The sequence below is a fragment of the Electrophorus electricus genome, chromosome 23 (assembly GCF_041902795.1).
Source record: "Electrophorus electricus isolate QZ-2024a chromosome 23, ASM4190279v1, whole genome shotgun sequence".
Taxonomy (NCBI): domain Eukaryota; kingdom Metazoa; phylum Chordata; class Actinopteri; order Gymnotiformes; family Gymnotidae; genus Electrophorus; species Electrophorus electricus.
Window position 1 is genome coordinate 9,731,924 of NC_137519.1, and position 20,685 is coordinate 9,752,608.

A 20,685-nucleotide genomic window follows, 5' to 3' on the forward strand; every position below is an offset into this window, starting at 1 on the left:
GTTTGTGTGTTTATTAAAACAGGCTGCGATGAACCACTTGGTTAATTGGAGAACCTCACAGACAGGTTAAGTTCTTTATAACTCACACTTGTTAAACACTACATAACTGACAAGTAGAAATAAAACATTACATAACTGTCTGTCATTAAGCTTAAGGTTCCATAAGGGTGTGTCCAAGTTCATACTTCTAATAAAATGCTGATGAAATGTAATCATGGCTTTGGAACATTCTAGAAAAAGCATGACTCTACAAGCTAAAATGTACTATGAATCATTCAGTCAAGTCAGTTACTGCCATGTCTTACTCATCATCCTACATCTTACCTCAGACATACCAAAACAAATTACCGAAATCACACCAACACACACCCACACACTGTGAAGACAAGGATTTGGTACCACAGTAAACAACAGTTAGTACTAACACAGTTTATGTATAATGTGCACTTTATTTTAAAAGATCAAATAATTTGCTAGTGACTAAGCAACTGAAAAGCAAACATGCAACAAATAAAGCAAAAAAAAATAAAAATAAAAAATAAAAAAATAATCACAAGCTATTCCTCTCAGAACTCTGGTAGCAGATGCCAATATTTGTAACAAATTCTAAGCTTTAAATTTTAAATATTTCGAGGTAGCATAAATGTTACTTCTGTTAACCTGCATCAGGAAGTTCTTTGAGGAATATAGCCAAATAAAAACAACGTGAAAAAAAAAACAGGCAAGGAGGCATGGAAGAAAATCAGAGAATGACAGTTTACGATCGAGAGTGAATAACAGGAAATGAAGTGAGGGAGAGTGATGTGCAGTGGGTGGACACCGAGTTTCTGCATGCATGTTGTTATAGTAACGGGGCCAGTGGTGTGGGCCTCCTACCTGGCTGTGCATGAATTTGAGGTTGATTCCCTCAAGGGTGACCTGCAGGAGACCTCCCTCCCCTGTCTTCATATCCTGCACAGGGAACTCTCCCCCTAATTCTGGACCTATACCCACACCACACAAAATAAGCCACAAAGAGAAGCATGAGTAGCTGTGAGGGCCTAAGAGGAAAACTGCTATTTTTTTTTTAAATATTTTATTTCTTCTGGTACTACATAAAAACACACGTGTACAGCATGTACCACAGTTTAAGACAACACACACACACACACACACACACACACACACACACACACACACACACACAGGTGTGCCTTTGTTATACCTGGTTTTATGCTTTGCTGCCGTGCTGCTGCACGCTCCATGCTGTCTTTGACACAGTAGTACAGTTCCCGACACTGTTGCATGCACGCACACACCCACCACACAGTGTGTTATTAGTACCACATAGTCCAAATAGTTGCCTTGTAACAGTGTTTAATTTAATTGTCAGATGCATGTGTGTATGCGTCTATGTTTGGGTCTGTGTACCACATGTGTAATCCCTGTGTTTTACCTTCTTGGTGTAGAACTTGTTGAGTTGGGTCTCCTGACCGTTTCTCCTCCACAGACACAACACTTTGGTCTTGGGGCAGTAGGTCATATTGATCAGCTTCTCATACCACCAGCGCTCATACACGGTGCCGATGTTACTACGCAGTACGATGCAGTCATCACACACCTGCTCACACATGCACATGCACACGCACATGCAAACATGTAAGGGTACCAGGAGCAGATGCAATCATCATCTTGGGTCTCGCACTCACCCCACACCTGCCTCTACACTTACCTCCATAAAAAAGATGTCCCCCGTGGTGTCAGTCCCAGCATGCACCACAAAGGTCTGCTTCTTTATGTGCCGGCTGCCGCTCGGCCTTATGGGAAGCTCCCTCCCGCTCTGCAACGACACAGCATGCTATAACTGGTGGTGCCTTGCTCTGGGGAAGCACCGTGCTAGGAGACAAGACCGTGGCACTCACCAGCTGGGCGAGCCTGTCCAGGACCTCGTTGATCTCCTGGCTGTACGTCAGGCCGATGTGAGACTTGCCCATCAGGCGGCGGACCTTCTTCCTGATGTCGCTCTTGTTCACCTGTGCAGAAAGCAGACCACTAGCGCTCAGACGGCGCAATGACAGCCGGTAGCTGGAGTGAAAGTGTGGGGGCACCGCTATGAGGGGGCAGTGAGATCTACCTTCATCATCAGCATGTAGGCGATCATGTTGTGCAGCAGGGTGGCTAACAATCTGTCCTCGTCATCCTCCAGCCTCTTGCGATCATGTTCGCCAAGTGACAAGTACCTGAGTTTTGCATGAATGCATGGGCCTTCATCACTCAAATGCATGAATAATGCATGAACTACTTAATTACTTATTTTAGTAATCATGGTGTATGGCTTCATAAACAGTTAACAAAAATTATATTTATTCATTACATTCTTGATTTCTCTGGCCAGCAACACAGAATCTAAAAAATAAAATAAAATAAAATAAAAATAATAATAATAATAATAATAATAATAATATCTGGAAACACATTAGCTACATACCGTTTTCTTACACGTGCCCACACTGACCTGTCAATCATCTCCTGTGGGCCCTGGTCCATCCCCATTCCCTCTCTCTCAAGCATCACCGCATCCAAGAATGCATCCTCCCAGAACTGTGGTTGGTCCCACAGAGTCGAGCGCTCCTTACCTACACACACACACAGTAAGAGACCAGACTTCTACAGAATAATAAATCCCTAGTAGTTGGACCTGGCACACGGCCACAAGCACCCCCTCCTCCACTTTCACACTGTTCTATTTTAGCCACCAACAGGCAAGGTGTTGAATTAAAGCGGTCCTCCCCACCAACAGCACTGCACGTCATCAACAGCAAAGCTTTCCAACTATCCTACCACAAGTCTGGAGGTGCCATTTCACACAGCATTCAAGCTTGCACAACCACCTTTAAAAATCAACCCTTCACTTCAAAATCAAACTGTAAACACTGGCTTCAGGAAGCATCCACACTGTAGGCTTTACAATACAGTGTCTTTTGGATTGTATATAAAGTGCATGTATGAATCTACAAAATCATAGTCATACATGTAGTACTGTGGAAGTCTTAGGCCACTGTTTTGTTGTTTTAGCAATGCTGTAATGAACATGTCTAATTATTTATCAATCTGTTTATTAAGATACAAACAGAAAATACAGGAAATATATACAGACTATTTAAAAAACACAATTTTTCGGAACAAAATGGCTTCTAGAGGCAAACATCCATATTTAAGTGGGACCTCCCATTGCACTAAGCACATCTTGGACTCTTGCAGAGACGGTCCTGAAGTTTTCTGAGCTAATCTTGTTTCATGTGTAAGGGGAGGTCACACTAAATACTGGCCACTGTAGCCTATAGAAGCTGTTTTCTGATTTTTTGGTTGTATTCTAATAAAGAGACTGGAAAATATTTTTAGCATTGCTAAACCAATAGTGGCATAAGAGTTTTGTACAGTACTGCACATGTACACATACTCCATATTTAAATATACTGCATGCCACTCTGCAATATGGTCCATTTAACCTTATAATGCAGCCTTAGTGCACATGTGCACCAACACACACTTGTGCAGTTTTTGTTCCGTCTTCCTTCCCGCAGACATGCCATACAGCCATATACACAACAACACAACACAACACAACACAACACAACAACACACACCCCCACCCACCCACCGCACAGCCACACCCAATGCAGGTCGAACCCTACTCAGAGAGAAGGTTTCCATGGCAGCGTCCTCCAGTTGATCCCACACTGAGCTCTTATCCCTCCCTACGCAGCGTGAAGAGGAGGAGGGCAGAGAGGAGACGCAGGGTAGCAGGGGACGGAGAGGGTTAGTGAGTCAGTGCAACAGCAGCGGGCTGAACAGTGCTGCAGACAGCCAAGCGAGCCACGCGGACACAAATGAGCAGCCAACTCCCAGAACACAATGCAGAAGGGCAACTGCCAATTGCTGGCGATTATCTAGTGCTTTTACGGATCCAAGAGGCTTAAGGAGTTAGCTTGGCGGCTGGACATGCCTACATTTCCTCTCTGTTTGATCAGTTAAAGAATCCCATACTGCACCGTTTCAAAATTGATGCAATAAATAACAGGAAGAGTCACGGTTGTATTGGACAGATGCAGTGAGGACATTTTCATGACAAATTTGGAAAACAAAGTTGTGTACAGAAACACGGTGACGAGCATGAAGACCACTGGACTTCTACTACACGCATACACAAAAAAGGCGAGAAAATGTAGAAAAGGAAGTGAGGGGAGAAAAGTGGGTAGAGGAGGGGGCGGGGCAAGAGGAGAAAAGGCCTAAAATGAACATAGGAAACATAAGGACATTTAATACATGAGAGGAGGAGACAAGTCCTACCCAGCAGCCCCTCACACAGGTAGATTCTCATGCTAACATCTTCAAGGGGTGGGGCAAGGGCTCCCTTAGCCACACCCCCAACAGGCTCCTTCACACCCATCTTCAGCTTATGGGTTTTTCCCTGGGTGAGTGAGTGATAAAAGTGTTAGCCAATCATTAGTCTATATCTATTTATACATTCATTTATAAATTGATCACATTTGATGAAAATAACCCAAACATATTTCATTTTAACAGCAAATATCTAAAAGTTGATGGTTATTAATATGTGACAGGTGACCTGCTGTAGTGGAGAGGCAGTGGATTCAACAATGGATACCCACAAACACAGAGCTGGTGGCAGGATTGGTCTCGATCTCGCTGTCTGACAGGGTTCCGCGGGACTGCGCGAGGTGTGGCGAGGGCCGGCCAGCCAGCCCGTCTCCCGCCGTGCTGCTCAGGTCACTGTCTGCACCCAGAGTTTCGCCTGAGCTGTTGCTCACCTGCAGGTCAAAGGGCAAAGGGCTCAGGGCAGCGAGACTGCAGCGCGAGCTCAATGGGAAGCACGGGTGTAAGTGTGAGAGTCAGTGAGCCGAAATGAAGGGGTCCAAGTCATATTCGGTATCGAAACAGACAGGACAATAGAAGCCAGAAGTGCATACACACCTGTACTGTACATATCCCAGCAACTGGAGGTTGCCAGTTCAAGCCCCACTGCTGCCAGGTTGCCACTGTTCGGCCCCTGATCAAAACCCTTAACCCTCCATTGCTCAAGTTGTATTCAGTCGTAATTGTAAGTCGCTTTGGACAAAAGCATCAGCTAAATTCCATAAATGTAAATGTAAATCTGCAAGCTTGAAAATTGTTGCAATTGACCATAAATGGCTCAGAGACTGGCTGAACAACGACATGAATATGAAAAGAACAAAGAAACCCCAAACCCTGACTAATCTATAGACATAAGAATGCGTACATGAGATTTGTACGGCCTGGTGAGTGTGTGTGTGTGTGTGTGTGTGTGTGTGTGTGTGTGTGTAGTGACTTAGGGTTGGTCGTGCCCTACCACTGTGCTAGCCTCAGAGTCCTGACTGGTGCTCCTGGTCAGCGCTGGAGGCTCCGAGCTTGCCACCGACTCAGTGTCGCTCTTCTGCACAGACAGAAGCGTTCCTTAATGGCCAGTTCCAAACATATTCATGTTAGAGAGCTGCACGGGATGAAACTGAAATTCTGTCCCCACCCATCACAGGCATCCCTAACACTACCTCCCCTCCCCTGGCCTCAAACCCATCTCCACCCCACACCTGTCACAAGGGGAACGGGTTTCTGACCTGAGAGCCCGAGGTCACGCTGAGGCCGCTGTCTGCACTGATCTGGGATTTCTTCTCCTCGGTGTCGCCCCGTTCTGGGCGATGCTTTGCCCCGTCAGCACCTGTGGGAAATGCAGAGTCAGTCCATCTGTCCTCCAGCTCCCTGCACTGCACCCTGAGACATGTCACATGACTGGAAGCAGGCCAGAGGACTGAGGCTACACTGGATGCTTGGGAAGGAACCATGCACGTTCCATGAGTCTCAACCAGAATGATGGCTTTTTAATCACAATCCTTCAGCAGGCTCCACGAGGAGGTCACGTCACAAAGTCAAGTCAACGATCCGGCTGCTTACTGAGGAGCTGCCTAGGGTTGTGTCATTTGTAGATGATAATGGTCTTGTTTGCTTAGCTTACCCAGTATGAGCCTAGGAACTACTGGAGAAGTGGGCCATAGTTCATCTTTCCTGGCTGGGCCAGTAAGCAAACAAATTTAAGCCAAGTGCCCTACAGTGTTTCCATGGTTTGTTAGCAAGTCGGACCCGTTAAACTCTATCGTACTGATTCATTTTCAATCTGCTGAGTCTACACATGCCAAATCTGCACCCTGAGCAAGTAGGTCTAAAATATGCTACATAAAATGTGCCTGAGGAAGCCCTCAGTTTACTGAATATGTTACTGGGTTGCTTTCAAAAAAGATGAAGGAGCTTCAGTGTTACTAGACATAGATCATGAATTCCTTCTACAAACGCACGTCTTCAAAAACCAATCAAACCCTCGCCCTTGTGACAGGTTGGTGTGATCAGTGATTCCCAAGCACCCAATTCCACACCTGAAAGCAAGTGACCGTGAAGTCTACTGTGCTTAGCACTTTTAAACCCTGCTACCTACTACCACCCATCAGACAATACAGGGCAGGCAGAGAGAGAAATCTGGATTTAATTACAGAAATTTACACAAGTACGCATACACACACGCATATTTGCAAGGGGCCAGTTGAGGTCACAATAGCACTATTTTGTCACATGTTCACACTGACAAAAGCAGTCATACATACATGCAAGTAAACACACAACCAACCAACCAGACAGGAGAAGAGATGAAGCTGAGCTGCCAACGACCAACAGAACTTTGTGTGCGTGTGTGTGTGTGTGTGCGCTCCAATGAACCACTGTCTATACTGTGTCACCCAATGTGCTGGCACTGAGGAAGAAAAACAACTCTCCATTGCAGTAGTAATCCCCAAAGACATTAAAGTGTCATCTCCTAACCAGGGTTGGTGAAGTCAGAGGTCAGTGTTCCACTGACAACATGCAGAGACCAAACTCACGTGTATCAGTTTAGTGCTTTACAAGGCATCAGCTGCAGAAGGCCTGGCTCCTAAATGCACTGGTGGATCACATTACCCATCACATTATATTGACATTAGTTGCCTTTTCAAATATCTAAGCCAAGTTGAAGTCCATTCCCCCCAAAAGGAAAAGAGATTACTTAAAATGGATTGTTACACTATTAGAACACATGCATCATGGCATGACGTCAGCCACAGACACAGGTAACAAGACCAGTAGAACTGAACTTGTGAAGCTAAAAACAGGTCCATTATCAATCATTTATCATCAGGAAAAGAGCCGAGCAGCCATTAATCAGAGGAACAGAGTCCTTCCTGAAAACCACTGCAATCTGGTCATTTTTTATGCCACCAAAACAGAACATACAGCAACACCCCAGGGTGTTGCAGGGTGGCGGCAGGGGGCCAGGCTAACATTGTTCAGTGTGAAACAGGATTAAGAGGACTGGGTACCGGGGTGGTGGAAGGTTAAACTCCTAGTTCGGAAAGTCTAATTAGTGCTTAGCGAAGTGATCTTACTCTGTTCTTTTTCCATAGCTTTTTGCTTTCTGTTATCCTGGTGCTTGCTCCACAATTCTACCCAAGATGCATTGCAAGCAAGGAGAGAAAGACAGAGAGAGTGTCAGAGAGCTGGTTGAACCATTAGATATGGAGGATGAGCATTTTTGGAAAAAGAAAAAGCTAAAAATTATTTTTTTTTAAAAAGTGATTTAAAAAAAATAAAAAAATCCCATTTTCCAAGACGAGGAAGGTTTGTAATGTTCACACATAGCCATATTCTTGTGGTAAGTTATTAAAGCATCTGCCATTACAGAAGACATAAAATCTGACTGGGAGGCCACAGCTAGTGACGTCACATTACAAATCATCCTGAGCACTGCAACCCTGATCCTGGAAAGCCAGACGCCAGACCGCCGCTGTCCTACGGGCGACTCCCAATTCAAGCACCCGCGGCGGGTCTCCCCTGCCGGGTTGTGGCTTTCGGGGGCCAGGGTGGAGGCTGCAGGCGGCGTGAAAGGCGTGGGATGTGGGGCGAGAGGTCAGCCTTGCAGCTGCTGCGTGGAATGGGGTGCTGCAGAAGCAGACAGTGCAATCTCAAAGACATTCTGTAGAATTGAAGGTGCATCTTTATTAAAGAACAGACAAGGCAAGGTTATGAGGGTGGGGATTTTCCCCTGTACACAGCCCAAGATGCGAAACACTGGCCTGAAGCTGCTGCCTAAAGATGACGTCAAGGTGTAGTGGGCCAACCAGGTTTGGAATAACGTAACGATCTGAGGCAACACCAATCTCGAGGCTGTTTACAGGGGAGTAGTGATCTACCGCTCATGCTGGAGACAGACGGGGCCTTTTTTTGAACGGGACAGCACAGGACCTTCAGGGTCCCGCCTTTCCACGACACACAGCAGCAGGTTTGGGGCTCAAAGGAAACTTACTCTACCATGCAGCCAGGGGGTCCTGGGGGAGTCAGGAGTGGCAAACAGTCCAAAACCAACACGCACTTTACATTCCAGAGATGGGGAACTGAAACGTACTGGGCACATGATCATCACAGTATTCTGGTAACGTGCCTACACCAGCCAGTGCCTTTCCAACAAGCTCATTCTATGGCTGTGGGTTTAAGATCTGAAGAACGGAGGACTTCAAGAAGGAGGACTTTATCAGGAACGATTTAGCCAAAACTCTCAGGCAGCATTGTTTGGCTCGCAAGACCTGGCAAAACGTTGGTGTAGACAGTTATCAGAACAGAGAAATCAGCTCACAGAGAGAACTCAGGGAGACGCCGCCCCCTTGTGGTTGGGGTGGTATAACAAGCAGGGAGGCGCATGCAGACGGGGCCGAGGTGTACACACCAATAGAAGCAATAAAATTCTCTTCGTTCAGACTCCGGGTGTCAAACTGGTGCGCCCCTTTCCCGGAGGAAGGGGGTGGCAGCTGAATCCTGGGCACCAGGAGCACGCCTGCCGCCCTGGCGCTCTCCACACGGACAGACGGGCTCTCCTTGCTGCTCGGACTGCTTGCCCCATCCGTGGGACTCCGCTTTCGCTTCTCAGGCTCTGTGCCACAAAGGGGCGCCACGCGCAATGACGTACACGACAAGACAATAAAAAAGGAGGAAATGCTATTATACTGTTGGCTGTTGCGAGAGAGACCCTGATCCAATTGCAGGATTAGAATTGCAACATATAATTTTTAAAAATAATTGTCAGTGCAAGAAATTTTATTTGTCGGTAACAATGTCTTTAGGTGAAAAATGCCAACAAGGCACCTGTTTTGATGAAGGACATGCTAGAGCAACTGTTTTAGTCTGGAAGCGGAAAGATTCGTCTCATGTTACCTTTGGTTTGGTAGTGGGTCCGCGCTATCTCTAACAGACTGAAGACGCTTGCCATGCCTCCCAGACCCGCGTTAGTGTAGGAGTGCTCTAGACTGGAGACTGTGCATTTCAACAGGTCCAGCATACCTTTATACACCTTCCTGCTAATCTCCTATAGACACACACACACACACACACACACACACACACACACAGATGAAAGAGAAAAACCTTAGTGCAAACATACCAGTTAACTGACTGTGAGCACCATGTTCTTCAGACCCAGTTGCCCTTGCCAACCCACCACGTCCGGAATGAGCTCGTGCCGGGCGTCCTCCTCCGACTGGACGGCGCGGTTGAGCTTGCTGAGCACGAAGACGCGCAGCTGCTCATTCTCCAGCAGGCGGCGCACTTTCTTCATGTTGAGCCAGCCGACACCCTGGCCATCCAGCACACTCTGCACCACCTCCTTCAGGAACTGCTGGTTCTCGCTGCAAAAACAAGCACGCTGCGCACTAGATACTAGCCCTTGCCCGCTCAATGGGATGTTTCAGCTGCGACGCAGGGTACAAGTAAAGCGGATAGAGGACTTGTTCGGAATGTGTAAGGAAGGAATGGCGACCAAATTTAAAGGGGACCAAAACTTAGTTGAGACCACATTAGCTGTCAGCTTCACTGTCTTTGAAAAAAAAAGATCTGGAACTACGCATCCAGTGTGTAGCTTTATGAATTCTGAGTGTATCCACAAACCATTTTTTGTATCCCCCCCCCAAAAAAGGACCGCTTTCTTTACAATTAAATTCCAGACAGTGCTGTGGTTCTTACTAAACCCAGCAACAAATGTTCCAGTTTCACAGACCGTCCAACTAATTTTTACAAACAGACCAAACGTTGGGTGACCTCTTAGAAGAGGAACCAGGCTGTGAGGAGATTGTGAGGGGCTTGGAGAGTGGGCTACCTGGTGTTGCTAGCGCGGCCTTGTGGTGACGGAGGCTCTCTCTTTACTGTGGGGCTGTGCTTTATCACGGAGGACTTCTGATCCACCAGCGCACGAGGTGCTCGGCCGCCTGGGAGGACACACACTTCTTTAGAACCCGATATCAATCAAGGATATGTGCACACACATGTACAAAAGGCACAAAAAACACACACCAGCACACAACACAAAACCTATATACTTACTGTACTCAGACATACTTAAAAATTCATCATCACACACTGGCTAAGCTGAACACGCAAAAACAACCAGTTCACTGCACACCAGAACACCAAATGTACATGACATTTTACAGAAGATTTTTTAATAGTAATTTGATTCAAACAAATGTCATACAGAAAGAAAAAAAAAAACTACTCTAAGTGGAAAGGAACACACACAGTTCTTCTTCCCCCTGAAGGTAAAATCTGCTGGGGGGGGGGGGGGGGGGGGTCTACATGGTCAGTGATGCTGGATAAAAGCTACAGATGAACAGGAGGAGAGCAGCAGACTGGGGACCAGACTCTCTCGCACACACGCACACTGGCAGAGGACAGAGTGAGAAGAAGGAGTGGCGAAACAAGTGAGTGAGGAACAGCCTGCACGGCACGACACCGACACGTCATGTGACTCATGCAGAGAAAGGGAACAAACAAAAACAAACAACAACAAAAAAAAGGGGGGGGGGGGTAAGCAACAAAAAGAAGAACAACAAAGTCACGATGAGTTCAGATGATAAAACCGTGTGGTTCAGTTTGCACGGCTGATGCGGATGCAAGTTTTCTAACCACACGCACGAAGCACGCTTATGGACACATGCTTTGGGGCGCCAGCAGAACTGTATACACGCACTGCATGTTCCACACTTCTTGCTGTGTGGGTAGATGACATGATGGGTTGGGCCCTGGGCCATCAATAAACAGCGCTTTATTTCATTCATCTCCCATGTCCTATCAAATACACTAATGAATGCTCATAGAGTAGTATTTGGAGTTACAGTAAGGACATTTTCCTTTGTGAAATAGTACAAGTGAAGTAAAGTATTGTGAAAAACCCTTAGGCCACCATTACAGTTGTTTTGGTAATGACCATATATAATTATTTCTCAGTCTCTTAGAATACAACCAGGAAAATCAGAAACAGCTTCTATAGACTACAGTGGCCAGTATTAAGTGTGACCTCTCCTTACAATTGAGCAATAGCAGGAATCTGGCTCTCTTAAACCTGAAAGGAATGGAACCAGAAGATTAGCTCAGAAAACTTCAGGACCGTCTCTGCAAAAGAGTTTAAGATGTGCTCAAGTGTGTCCCACTTAAATACTGACTTTTGCCTCTAGAAGTCATTTTGAACTGAAAATCGTGTTTTTAAAAATTGTCTGTGTATATATTTCTTGTATTTTCTATTTGTATTTTAATAAAGAGGCTGAGAAATAATTACATATGGTCATTATACCATTGCCAAAGCAATAAATCTAATGGTGGCCTAGGACCTTTGCTTAGCACTGCATCTGTAGCTAAAAAAGCCGTTCAGTTAGAGTCTTCATTACGGTTAAGATCAAACAAACACATATGATATGGAGGTTTTCTGTACTCCACGTCCAGTGTCTGCATCTCTACATCTTTATCTTATTTACATAACTCACCAGCAGATGGTGCACTTTTATGTATGCTTGCTATGCTATGCTTATAGCAGTTGTATTCCTAACTTAAAGTTCTACATTCTCTTGCTGTAACACTATAGTCTGGGGCTACTCACTCAATTTTCTGACTAAGGCTGGATTTAGTAATTCTGTGGAACGAAAACTCTCCTCGAGGGATTAAAATGATGGAACACGGGCATGGCTCGTGTGAAAAACAGTTGGCAGCTGTAAAAAAAAAAAATTCAGCATTTTTTGAATTGCAGTGCACAATGAACACATGCCAAGCCTTTTGAAAGGATTATATAAATTTCTTTTTTTGTGCAGTGAAAGAACTCCAATGTCCCTCAGCACATCTCCCACTACATGCTTCTGGCATCCGGACTTATTCACCTTGCTTTCACATTTGAAAGGACTGCACATTTGCCACCATTTCTGAAGGCTAGCTTGGGCTGACTGCTGACGAGTTCTAGTGCTCGTGTGCGCGACTGCACCTACTGCACCTTACTTGCCTTTCTTTGTGAGCACAGAAAAGTAAAATAAGTAACTGTACAGAACCGTCTAGAACCATATCGTGTGGCTTTAGAGAATATCGGGCGTTTTAAACTCTGGACTATGCGGATGAGAGAGCTGGGAAGATACGGGCCTATTCTTTTGTTTTTAGTTTGTATTTTGCGTATATTCTCTGTATTGGATTTGCCCTCCAGGGTTAATTAAAGTTTGATTGATTGAAATAATGACATTCAGTGGTGTTGAAATTACTTCTTTCTAAATCACTTGTCATGTCCTAAACAAATACATTTACAGTGCCCAGGAGACAGGCATTGTACACCTTCATTATTGCCATCTGGCAAGTTATTGTACAAAATTAAAGCTTCAATCACTCACTAAGCATCTGGGGTGAGTGACAGCATGTTATCTCTGTGTGTGTGTGTGTGTGCGCGTATGCATGTGTATAGATAGCCATCTATCAAGGGTAACTCAGAGATATACACCAACAGCTCATTTTACTCTAAAGTTATGGGCCCAACCCTCATACATTAGCATGAAAGTGTAGGAACGGGTGACTCTTAGAAGCACAACAAGAAGCAATGGAGGAGGAAGAGGATGCTGGGAGATGTAGGTGACTGGCTTTGGAGAAGCATGCAGCTCACGCAGCAAAGGGCGGAACCCACCTTCTCCGCTCCCCGGGCCGACCTCTGTTATAATCTCCATTAGAGAATTTAGCCCAAATACTGGACACAGAAGCCAGAATTAGTGCAAAGGGAGGGTTAAGAGGACAGAGAGCAACACCGGCCCAGACAGAACCAGTCCAAACATCAACCCACGACTACAACCACGAGACACTACAAAAGCACAGTAGAGAAAACCAGTAGCAGGACAAGGAACACAAGAAGAGTGAGACGTGGGGGTGGGTGGGACAGAGAGAGAGAGCTATACTGTGGTGGCTTGAGTATTCCAGTACAGTCCACCAACGAGCTCTGTAACTAATGCTGTGGCATATCCTACAGGGCACTAGGGGAGCCATTTTGCTCCATTAGGATTTCTCTAAGGAGACTGAGACAGCCGGGACAGACAGGAGATACTACAGGAGAGTGGGAGAATATCAGAGCACAGGGAGTTCAATGAAGTATGTAGAATGTGGTACACTGTAAAAGCAGTATGAAATATAAAGTAGCAGTAGTATGAAATTTAAAGAAGGCTTGTGTGGTTGTAATTTATGGCTCTAGTTTAGACATAGTCCTGCTGTTTTACCGCAAAACACCAGTACATAAGTGAGCAGGGCAGCAAACACACACTTATTTTGAATACAAATTACACATATATATTCCAGGAAGAAGCCTCTCCAGTGAGCTAGCAGCTAACGGGAAGGGGCTTGATCTCCTGCTGGCTGTGCTCAGCCACTACACCCGCTGCACACAGGAGAAAACTGGGATCAGCACACACCGGCCTCCACCCACACCACAGGAGCTCATAAGCTCTAGGACCAGCGCAGTTTGCCAGAGTCCACATGGGGTCTGTTCCAGGTTCCACCGCACAACAGAGGCCGTGCAGAGCGAGGCTGAAAGTTTCTAAACATACGAGTCTTTTTCTTTCCCAGCTCAATTGAAGCTCTAAACGGAATGAGCCATGTCCACACAGGAGGCCACAGCCGAGGGCCGAGGGCAGCGAAGACAAGGACTCAACAGAAAACCTAAGCCTGGAGATGCAGCATTTTAAAAAGGGGGAAGTTCTTCGATTTAATGCTTAAAAAGGGCTTCTTTTTTGACATGTGTGTGTGCTAGTATTGCTCACACACTGGTGCCACATACATACATACACACTCCCCCACACAGTTAAGGTAGAAAGAGCAAGAAAGTGTGGATATACCCTTTAGCGTGGGCACACACACACACACACACACACACACACACACACACACACACAAAGAAACACAGACGCAGACACACACAATTGCTAGTATGTTCAACGGAGGTGAATGCAGGGCTCTCATTCTCATAGAGGTAAAGGTCTAAGGTAATAAAACACAGCAATCTGGCACAAGTTTGGGTCAGGCTACAAACATACCAGGACGGACAGGACTCTTCTCCTCATCATCTGAACAGCAAAAACAATGTATCCAAAATCATGAGCAAATGAAAACAAAGGTAAAAAAACAACAAAAGATCCACAGCTACATGCTAAGAAAGTGAACGAGCTCTTTTCAAATGCCCACTTTTTCTGCGAATGGCAGCTTTCTGGGGCACCACATGCAGCTCCTGGTTCACTTCTGGTGTAGCACCTCAAAATGCTGTTAATAGATCAGGGTTCGGGCAATAAATCAGGCAACAATCCTACCAACCTTGATCTGTTTATTCCTCTAAAAGAAAACCTAATTCTTATTTTTTTCTAAAGAAACATTTGATGAAAAAGAGATTAAAAAAAAAAAAAAAAGAACAAAGACAAAAGAAGAAATGATAGCACCGGTAAATGATGAATAGTAATGATGTGTTCTCATCAGAGTCCTAACCCCATGACCTTAGCTCTGAGCAAGTGTGCTGTTAATTACACCATTATCTACAATCTGGTGTCATAAACCGACATTTAAGTGCACAGTCTTCAATTGCGGCTCCAATACCTTGGTGACATGGTGACAATTTATTTGTGCATTTAATCACTGTTGGTGACTTTTTGTAAACACATTTTTGATCTTGGAGTGACAAAGTTCAACTATAAAGGAGCTTAGATATATACAGTGTATTAGAAGGTGCAGAGAGAGCGAGAGTAAGAGAGAGAGAGCGAGCCACAGGGACAGCGTTTGACTGGACTGGCAGGACAAACGGACGGTGAAGTGTTAAGGATGAGTGGTTGGCTCGGTGGATGAAAGGGCGGGTCCGGCAGGAAGGCAGCAGGCCCTGAGGCTGCATGGAACCACGGGCCGTACCTTTAAGGCTGGGGAAGGGGGTGTTCTTCTCCCTGGTTGCTTTGTTAGGCAGAGCCAGGCTGGACAGGCTGAAGCTGGTGCCATGGTTCTTGTACAGGTTACCTAAACAGACGCCAGTATGCACACACACAGTGCACCAGTATTACAGGGACACAGACCTATTCATAGAGACACTGAGCAAAATAATCTAGAAGTGCACAGAGATACAACAGCAAAGAATATCAACATAAGGTGTAAAAGCCACTCACTGGCAAAAGACATGAGTCCTCCGAAGCCGTCGCTACTGTTGTTGGACACACTGGAGTTGGGGGAGCTGTTTTTGGAATCGCCCTCACCGTCCGACTCACCCGGCAGCCTCAGGCTGCTTGGCCTCAGCGGGCGAGATGGCCTACACACACACACACACACACACAGACACACAGACACACAGACACACAGAGGTGAGACAGTGTGTTTGAGTGTGTGTGTATGTAGACATGAAAAGAGAATTAAATAAAACCAAAAACACACAGGCTTTCAGCTTGCATGTTTTGAAGTCTGGGAGTGAGTTGATTTAGGTAGGCACAAGCTTCATACAATCACAGAATTGAGCAGGTCATTTTAATCTGCTACTTACGTTCTGATTTAAACTACTATCTCTTTGTTAATAAGATTAAAGCTCTGTGTGTGTGTGGCAGGCATACTTGTTTCCGTTGATATTCTGGTTGAAGCGTGGTGTGTAGCTCTCTTCTTGTTCTTCACTGTCAGCCTCCTCTTCTGTAGGAAAGCCATACTGGGGCTCAAAATACGGGTTGTCATACTCCCGCTTCTTATTGGCTGAGTCCACAGGGGCCGCCTCTGGGGCGGGTCTTGTGAACGGTGGGGGAACCAATCCAGGAATGGAATTCTGCAGAGCCACACTAGCTGATGCCTCCATCTCAACAGGCTCTGCCTGCTCCTAGAAAAAAAGTATTGTTTTATGGCATTTAGCTGACACTTTTATCCAAAGCAACTTACAATTATGAGTGAGGACAACTTGAGCAATTGAGGGTTAAGGGCCTTGCTCAGGGGCCCAACAGTGGCAACTTGGCAGTGGTGGGGCTTGAACCAGCAACCTTCCAATTACAAGTCAAGTACCTTAACCCGTGAGCTACCACTGCCTGTTAATTAGTCATATTAACATTTGAAAGCACAATACAATATTCCACAATACATCTTATTACTGAATGAAACCCTTTTAACATTTGAACGCACTGCGTTACCTTTTTCCCCATAAGTTGTAAAGTTCCTACTATAGGTAATTAATAAATAGATCAAAACTGGTTAAAATGTACAGGTATTTTTCAGTTCCTCATTTGAAATAGTTTTTAGTTTATCCTCTCATTTCACAGGCTAATAAAATCACAGCCCTTATTACGACTTTCGCGCCGACTGAACAAAGCGATTCTAACCGGCCCCGGACGCACACTGCTGAGAGGAGTGCTACTGACGTGATTGACTCCCTGGATGACTGTGCTGGGGCTGGAGCTGGCTGTGGTACTGGAGCTGGAGCGCAGTGGCTGGCTGTCCGCCTCTGGGAGGGCCTCCGATTCGGGCATGCGCTCACCAGCCTCCCCCTTAAACTCCTGCAAGTCGCGGATCTCCACCTCGTTGGCATCCTCCAGTGCCGCGTGTGTCAAGGGGTCCACATCTGCAAAAGAGCGTGTCGGAAGGACGGAGAGAGAGGGGGAGAGGGGTGGACATGGGAGAGAGAGATCAGGAAAGATTGAGACTAATGTACAATGCCACGTTCCATTTAGAGACAGCAGCAGTACTCTGAAGGGAACATCAGCTGAGCTCTGAGAGAATGTCCAGCAGTATTTCATTAGCAGGTTAAACCTCAGTGTCTTAGTAAAACACTAAAAATGTTTGTCTATTTAAAGCCTCATCCATGCATAAAAAGGGGGTGATGTTTGCCAAAGCACAGCAAGGAAAAGCTTTAAAGCAACTTTTAAAATGATAGCCATTTCAGTATCTTGAATCAAACTGAACTGAGAGCCGTTTCTGTTTTGAGGCAAGCGGAGAGCAGGAGGGAGTAGGAGTGGAAAAGAAAGGAGCAGGGGGCTAACTTGGTGTGTCACCCTGTATGTCCCCTTTGATCATCTCATTCACGAAATCTCCGAGTGAGGAGTAGGAGGAGCTGGAGTCGTCGTACGCCTCGCTGTCACTGCCACTGTAACCGGCAATGCAAACAAACACACAAACAAACATGAACCATGCAGCTCATAAAAAACAAAACACAAAACAATACATGCTTACTAGCGGAAGCTAAAACACCTGTTCACTAACCGATATAACTGACAAATTTCCAGCACACTGGCTTTAACAGTATGTGTGTGTATGTCTTGCCCACCTGTCGTCTGTAGGGTCTGAGTCGTTCGTTTCATCCTCCAGTGGGCCACTAATGGCCTCAGCAAGCTGCGAGTTGCCATCATACACGCGGTAGAACACAGGCTGCAACTGGTGAGCATACCACTTAGGCTTATCACCTATTAGGGAAGGGTCATACACATCTGGCACGCACGCACGCACGCACACACACACCTTGCATTATTTGTGTTTATAAAGAAGGTGGCGTTGTTTGTGCTGGGCTGTGAACTAGACTGCGAGGACCTGGTTTGCGGGCCGCACATGCTCTTACTGTTCTGGATCCTCTGGAAGGCCAAGTTAGTGGGGTTCAGGGCCCACTCGCCATAGTATTCCACGGCCTGCGTGTGCGAGAGCTTCTCGGTGAAGGCTGTGCGGCGCGGGCGAGAGGCCAGGAAGGACGTGGCCTGGAAGGCCACCACAGGCCGCGGGAAGAGCCGCAGGGTGCGCGTGTGCAGCTGGAAGCTCTGCAGCATGTTGGAGGAGTTGAAGAACCTCACCATCGCCACCCTGCGCACGGCAAAGCGCAAATCCACAACGCTGAGCACTGAGCGTGCTGCCACTGGTCTTCCAGTGTTTGTCAGGTAAGGTCTGGCAAAACATGTATGTGCTGGACCGGCAGGGTCCGGGCTGGGCCCTGACCGTGCTGGGCCCTGACCGTGCTGGAGCACTCACCTTGTGGCCACATCCACTGAGTCTACGTCATTTCCGTAGATGAGGGGATTAAACTCGGTGGAGGAAGGGGACGACTTCTCCCGGCCAGGGGGTATAAGGGGCAGGTCCTGGCCCTCCTGGAACTTCTCCAGGTTTAGAATGGGCTGAGTGTTCAAACTCATACTAGCCAGAGCCTGCAGAGAGGCAGGGAGAGGGTGGGGGAGCGAGAGAGAGAGAGAGAACTTAATGGAAATGATCCGTATTTTACAAAAATCACAAGCCTACAACAGAAAGGGGTAAGGTTAAGCATTCTCACTTCAGGCATCAGTGTTTCATGTACAACACTGCACATTTTCATATGCAGTATGATAAGGGTACGCAAGAGTGTTTAGGACCCTATACATACATGCCTTTGATTGGAATCTACGAGAAGAGTCATCCAGTTACCAAAACCGAAGGCAAATTGCTTTTGTGTACTGCACGCACACAAAATTACCTCAGCCTTGAGTGTGACTGACAGCTATTGCCTGAAATGAGATGCCTAATTAGTGGGTTGAAAGGTCAAAACTGTTAAAGAGCGGGGTAGGTTCATCACATCGAGCCATTTTCAAATCACTCTGGCAATAGTGCTAGTGCCTTGCCACTCGGCCAGTGCCTCGCCGACGCAGCTGGGATTCCAGCAGATCTTTACACACTCTGGACAGTCCAGGCCAGCCACGCTGCCAAGACAACGCATCATCGGTTGGATTTACCATCTGCCGCTTCAGGGTTCTAAACCACGCTTAGAGCACAGGAGACATCCAGACATGCTCAAGCCAGACAGAGTGCGGTGAGCAGCAGAGGATTACATCTCAATCCATCAGGGCCAGGGAGAAAAGGAGAGGGGATGACCAGGACTTTAAATGTGTGCGAGTGTACGTGTAGAGTGTACCTCTTTAAGTAAGAGGTTATTAGAGTAGGTTTTTTTTGCATGTGATGTAAGAGAAAAGAAGACAGCCGTGCACATCTGGGATGAAGTGCATGTGTATGTGCAGAGTGCATCTAAGTAAGAGTAGGAATGGGGGGGGGGGGGGGTCGAGCAGCAAGGGAGCATGGCGGAGCAGAGGCTTAGGAACCTTGGAGTCTGTAGCGAAGATCTGTTTTTGGGTGATCACAGTCAACCTAACCAGACACTGAGAAACACAAGAACAAAACAGAGCCAGGGTCACATGACTGCCGTAGGATCAGCGGTTCATGTGACCAGACTGGAGGGCAAAATGGTGAGGAGACAGACCGACAGACAGACAGACAGACAGACAGACAGACCGACCAAGTGTGCAAGAGTGAGGAGGACATCAGAACACGAAAGAAAGGAAGGAAGAAAGTGTGCTTTTGCACAAACAACAGAATGGACAAAGGGCAAGTTAGTGAGAAACACAAGGACACTAGACAAATTATGAGAGTGGTCACAGAAGCTGAATTTCTCTTAAAAACCTGATTTTGAGTAGGTGACATTGGCAAACAGTAAAGGCAAAACAAGCTATGAACTTCAGTAATCTGTAAAACAGGTGTTTGGGGTTTTTTTTTAATACAGAATATGAAAATCACACCTCTCTGGTCCTTTTTTAAGTTCAGGCAAAGAAACAAAAACAAACACACAGACACAAGCTTGCCAAAAATGAAAATCTGCCAACAGTATGATTTGGATATCATAATCTAACGCTACAGCAAACAGGCTTTCATTGTCTGATTAAGTTTGCGTCACTGGTTTCAGAACCACGATGATCAGAATACCACATTCTGATTTATAGTCATCATTGTTAGTAATAATCATTAAGACTGAAAACTAAATAGCTATTTGCCAAAAATAACTGAATAGTAATTGAACAGCAGAACTCACCAGTATGAAAATGAAAAAAATATAATTGATAATATAAAATAACAATGAGTTAATCAAATATTAATGAATCACTGAACTAAAATAAAAATGTATTTATGTAATTAATGACTGTGAATAATGGCAGGATGTAGAGTTTTTGTTAATTGAATCAGGTGAAATTAGTTGTGCCCTGAATCAGGCCTGAACTGTAGAAGATGTGTGAATGGTTCCCATATAGCAGTTTCTGAGATTAGTCACTTTAGAAACCTCAAACTATTGCTGTGTCTATGAGCAGATGCACCCAGAACTCTCATTACCTCCGAATGCTAGAACAGACCGAAGGAAGGAAAAAACAAAAAACAGATGTTCATTAACATGCACTGCAGTTACTGAACAGATGTAACATTTCCATTTACATTAGAATATGGGAAATGTGATCAGAAGAACAACATTATTGCTGAAAACTAAAA

At 45.8% G+C, this 20,685-nt stretch overlaps 1 protein-coding gene across 50 annotated transcripts in view; it reads right to left on the reverse strand.

Annotated features, from left to right (window-relative positions):
• madd (MAP-kinase activating death domain) overlaps nucleotides 1-20,685 on the reverse strand; it is a 42,495-nt gene that overhangs the window by 4,974 nt on the left and 16,836 nt on the right. For 6 of the 50 annotated variants that reach the window (XM_081706373.1, XM_081706378.1, XM_081706358.1 and 3 more), the window contains 28 exons: nucleotides 19,473-19,529; nucleotides 18,379-18,551; nucleotides 17,978-18,213; nucleotides 17,690-17,849; nucleotides 17,406-17,509; nucleotides 16,788-16,987; nucleotides 16,002-16,255; nucleotides 15,567-15,706; nucleotides 15,319-15,420; nucleotides 14,463-14,492; nucleotides 13,070-13,129; nucleotides 10,241-10,349; nucleotides 9,587-9,773; nucleotides 9,304-9,454; nucleotides 8,819-9,022; nucleotides 7,485-7,541; nucleotides 5,637-5,737; nucleotides 5,372-5,455; nucleotides 4,653-4,811; nucleotides 4,330-4,450; nucleotides 3,675-3,737; nucleotides 2,495-2,615; nucleotides 2,114-2,219; nucleotides 1,902-2,012; nucleotides 1,712-1,819; nucleotides 1,436-1,600; nucleotides 1,205-1,277; nucleotides 877-983 (listed from right to left, as the gene is read on the reverse strand). In XM_081706373.1, the coding sequence (XP_081562499.1) occupies nucleotides 877-983; nucleotides 1,205-1,277; nucleotides 1,436-1,600; nucleotides 1,712-1,819; nucleotides 1,902-2,012; nucleotides 2,114-2,219; nucleotides 2,495-2,615; nucleotides 3,675-3,737; nucleotides 4,330-4,450; nucleotides 4,653-4,811; nucleotides 5,372-5,455; nucleotides 5,637-5,737; nucleotides 7,485-7,541; nucleotides 8,819-9,022; nucleotides 9,304-9,454; nucleotides 9,587-9,773; nucleotides 10,241-10,349; nucleotides 13,070-13,129; nucleotides 14,463-14,492; nucleotides 15,319-15,420; nucleotides 15,567-15,706; nucleotides 16,002-16,255; nucleotides 16,788-16,987; nucleotides 17,406-17,509; nucleotides 17,690-17,849; nucleotides 17,978-18,213; nucleotides 18,379-18,551; nucleotides 19,473-19,529 (3,543 nt within the window). The remainder of the gene's footprint in view (nucleotides 1-876; nucleotides 984-1,204; nucleotides 1,278-1,435; nucleotides 1,601-1,711; nucleotides 1,820-1,901; nucleotides 2,013-2,113; nucleotides 2,220-2,494; nucleotides 2,616-3,674; nucleotides 3,738-4,329; nucleotides 4,451-4,652; nucleotides 4,812-5,371; nucleotides 5,456-5,636; nucleotides 5,738-7,484; nucleotides 7,542-8,818; nucleotides 9,023-9,303; nucleotides 9,455-9,586; nucleotides 9,774-10,240; nucleotides 10,350-13,069; nucleotides 13,130-14,462; nucleotides 14,493-15,318; nucleotides 15,421-15,566; nucleotides 15,707-16,001; nucleotides 16,256-16,787; nucleotides 16,988-17,405; nucleotides 17,510-17,689; nucleotides 17,850-17,977; nucleotides 18,214-18,378; nucleotides 18,552-19,472; nucleotides 19,530-20,685) is intronic. The other 44 variants (XM_035521051.2, XM_035521050.2, XM_081706383.1 and 41 more) reach the window with 33 other exon arrangements.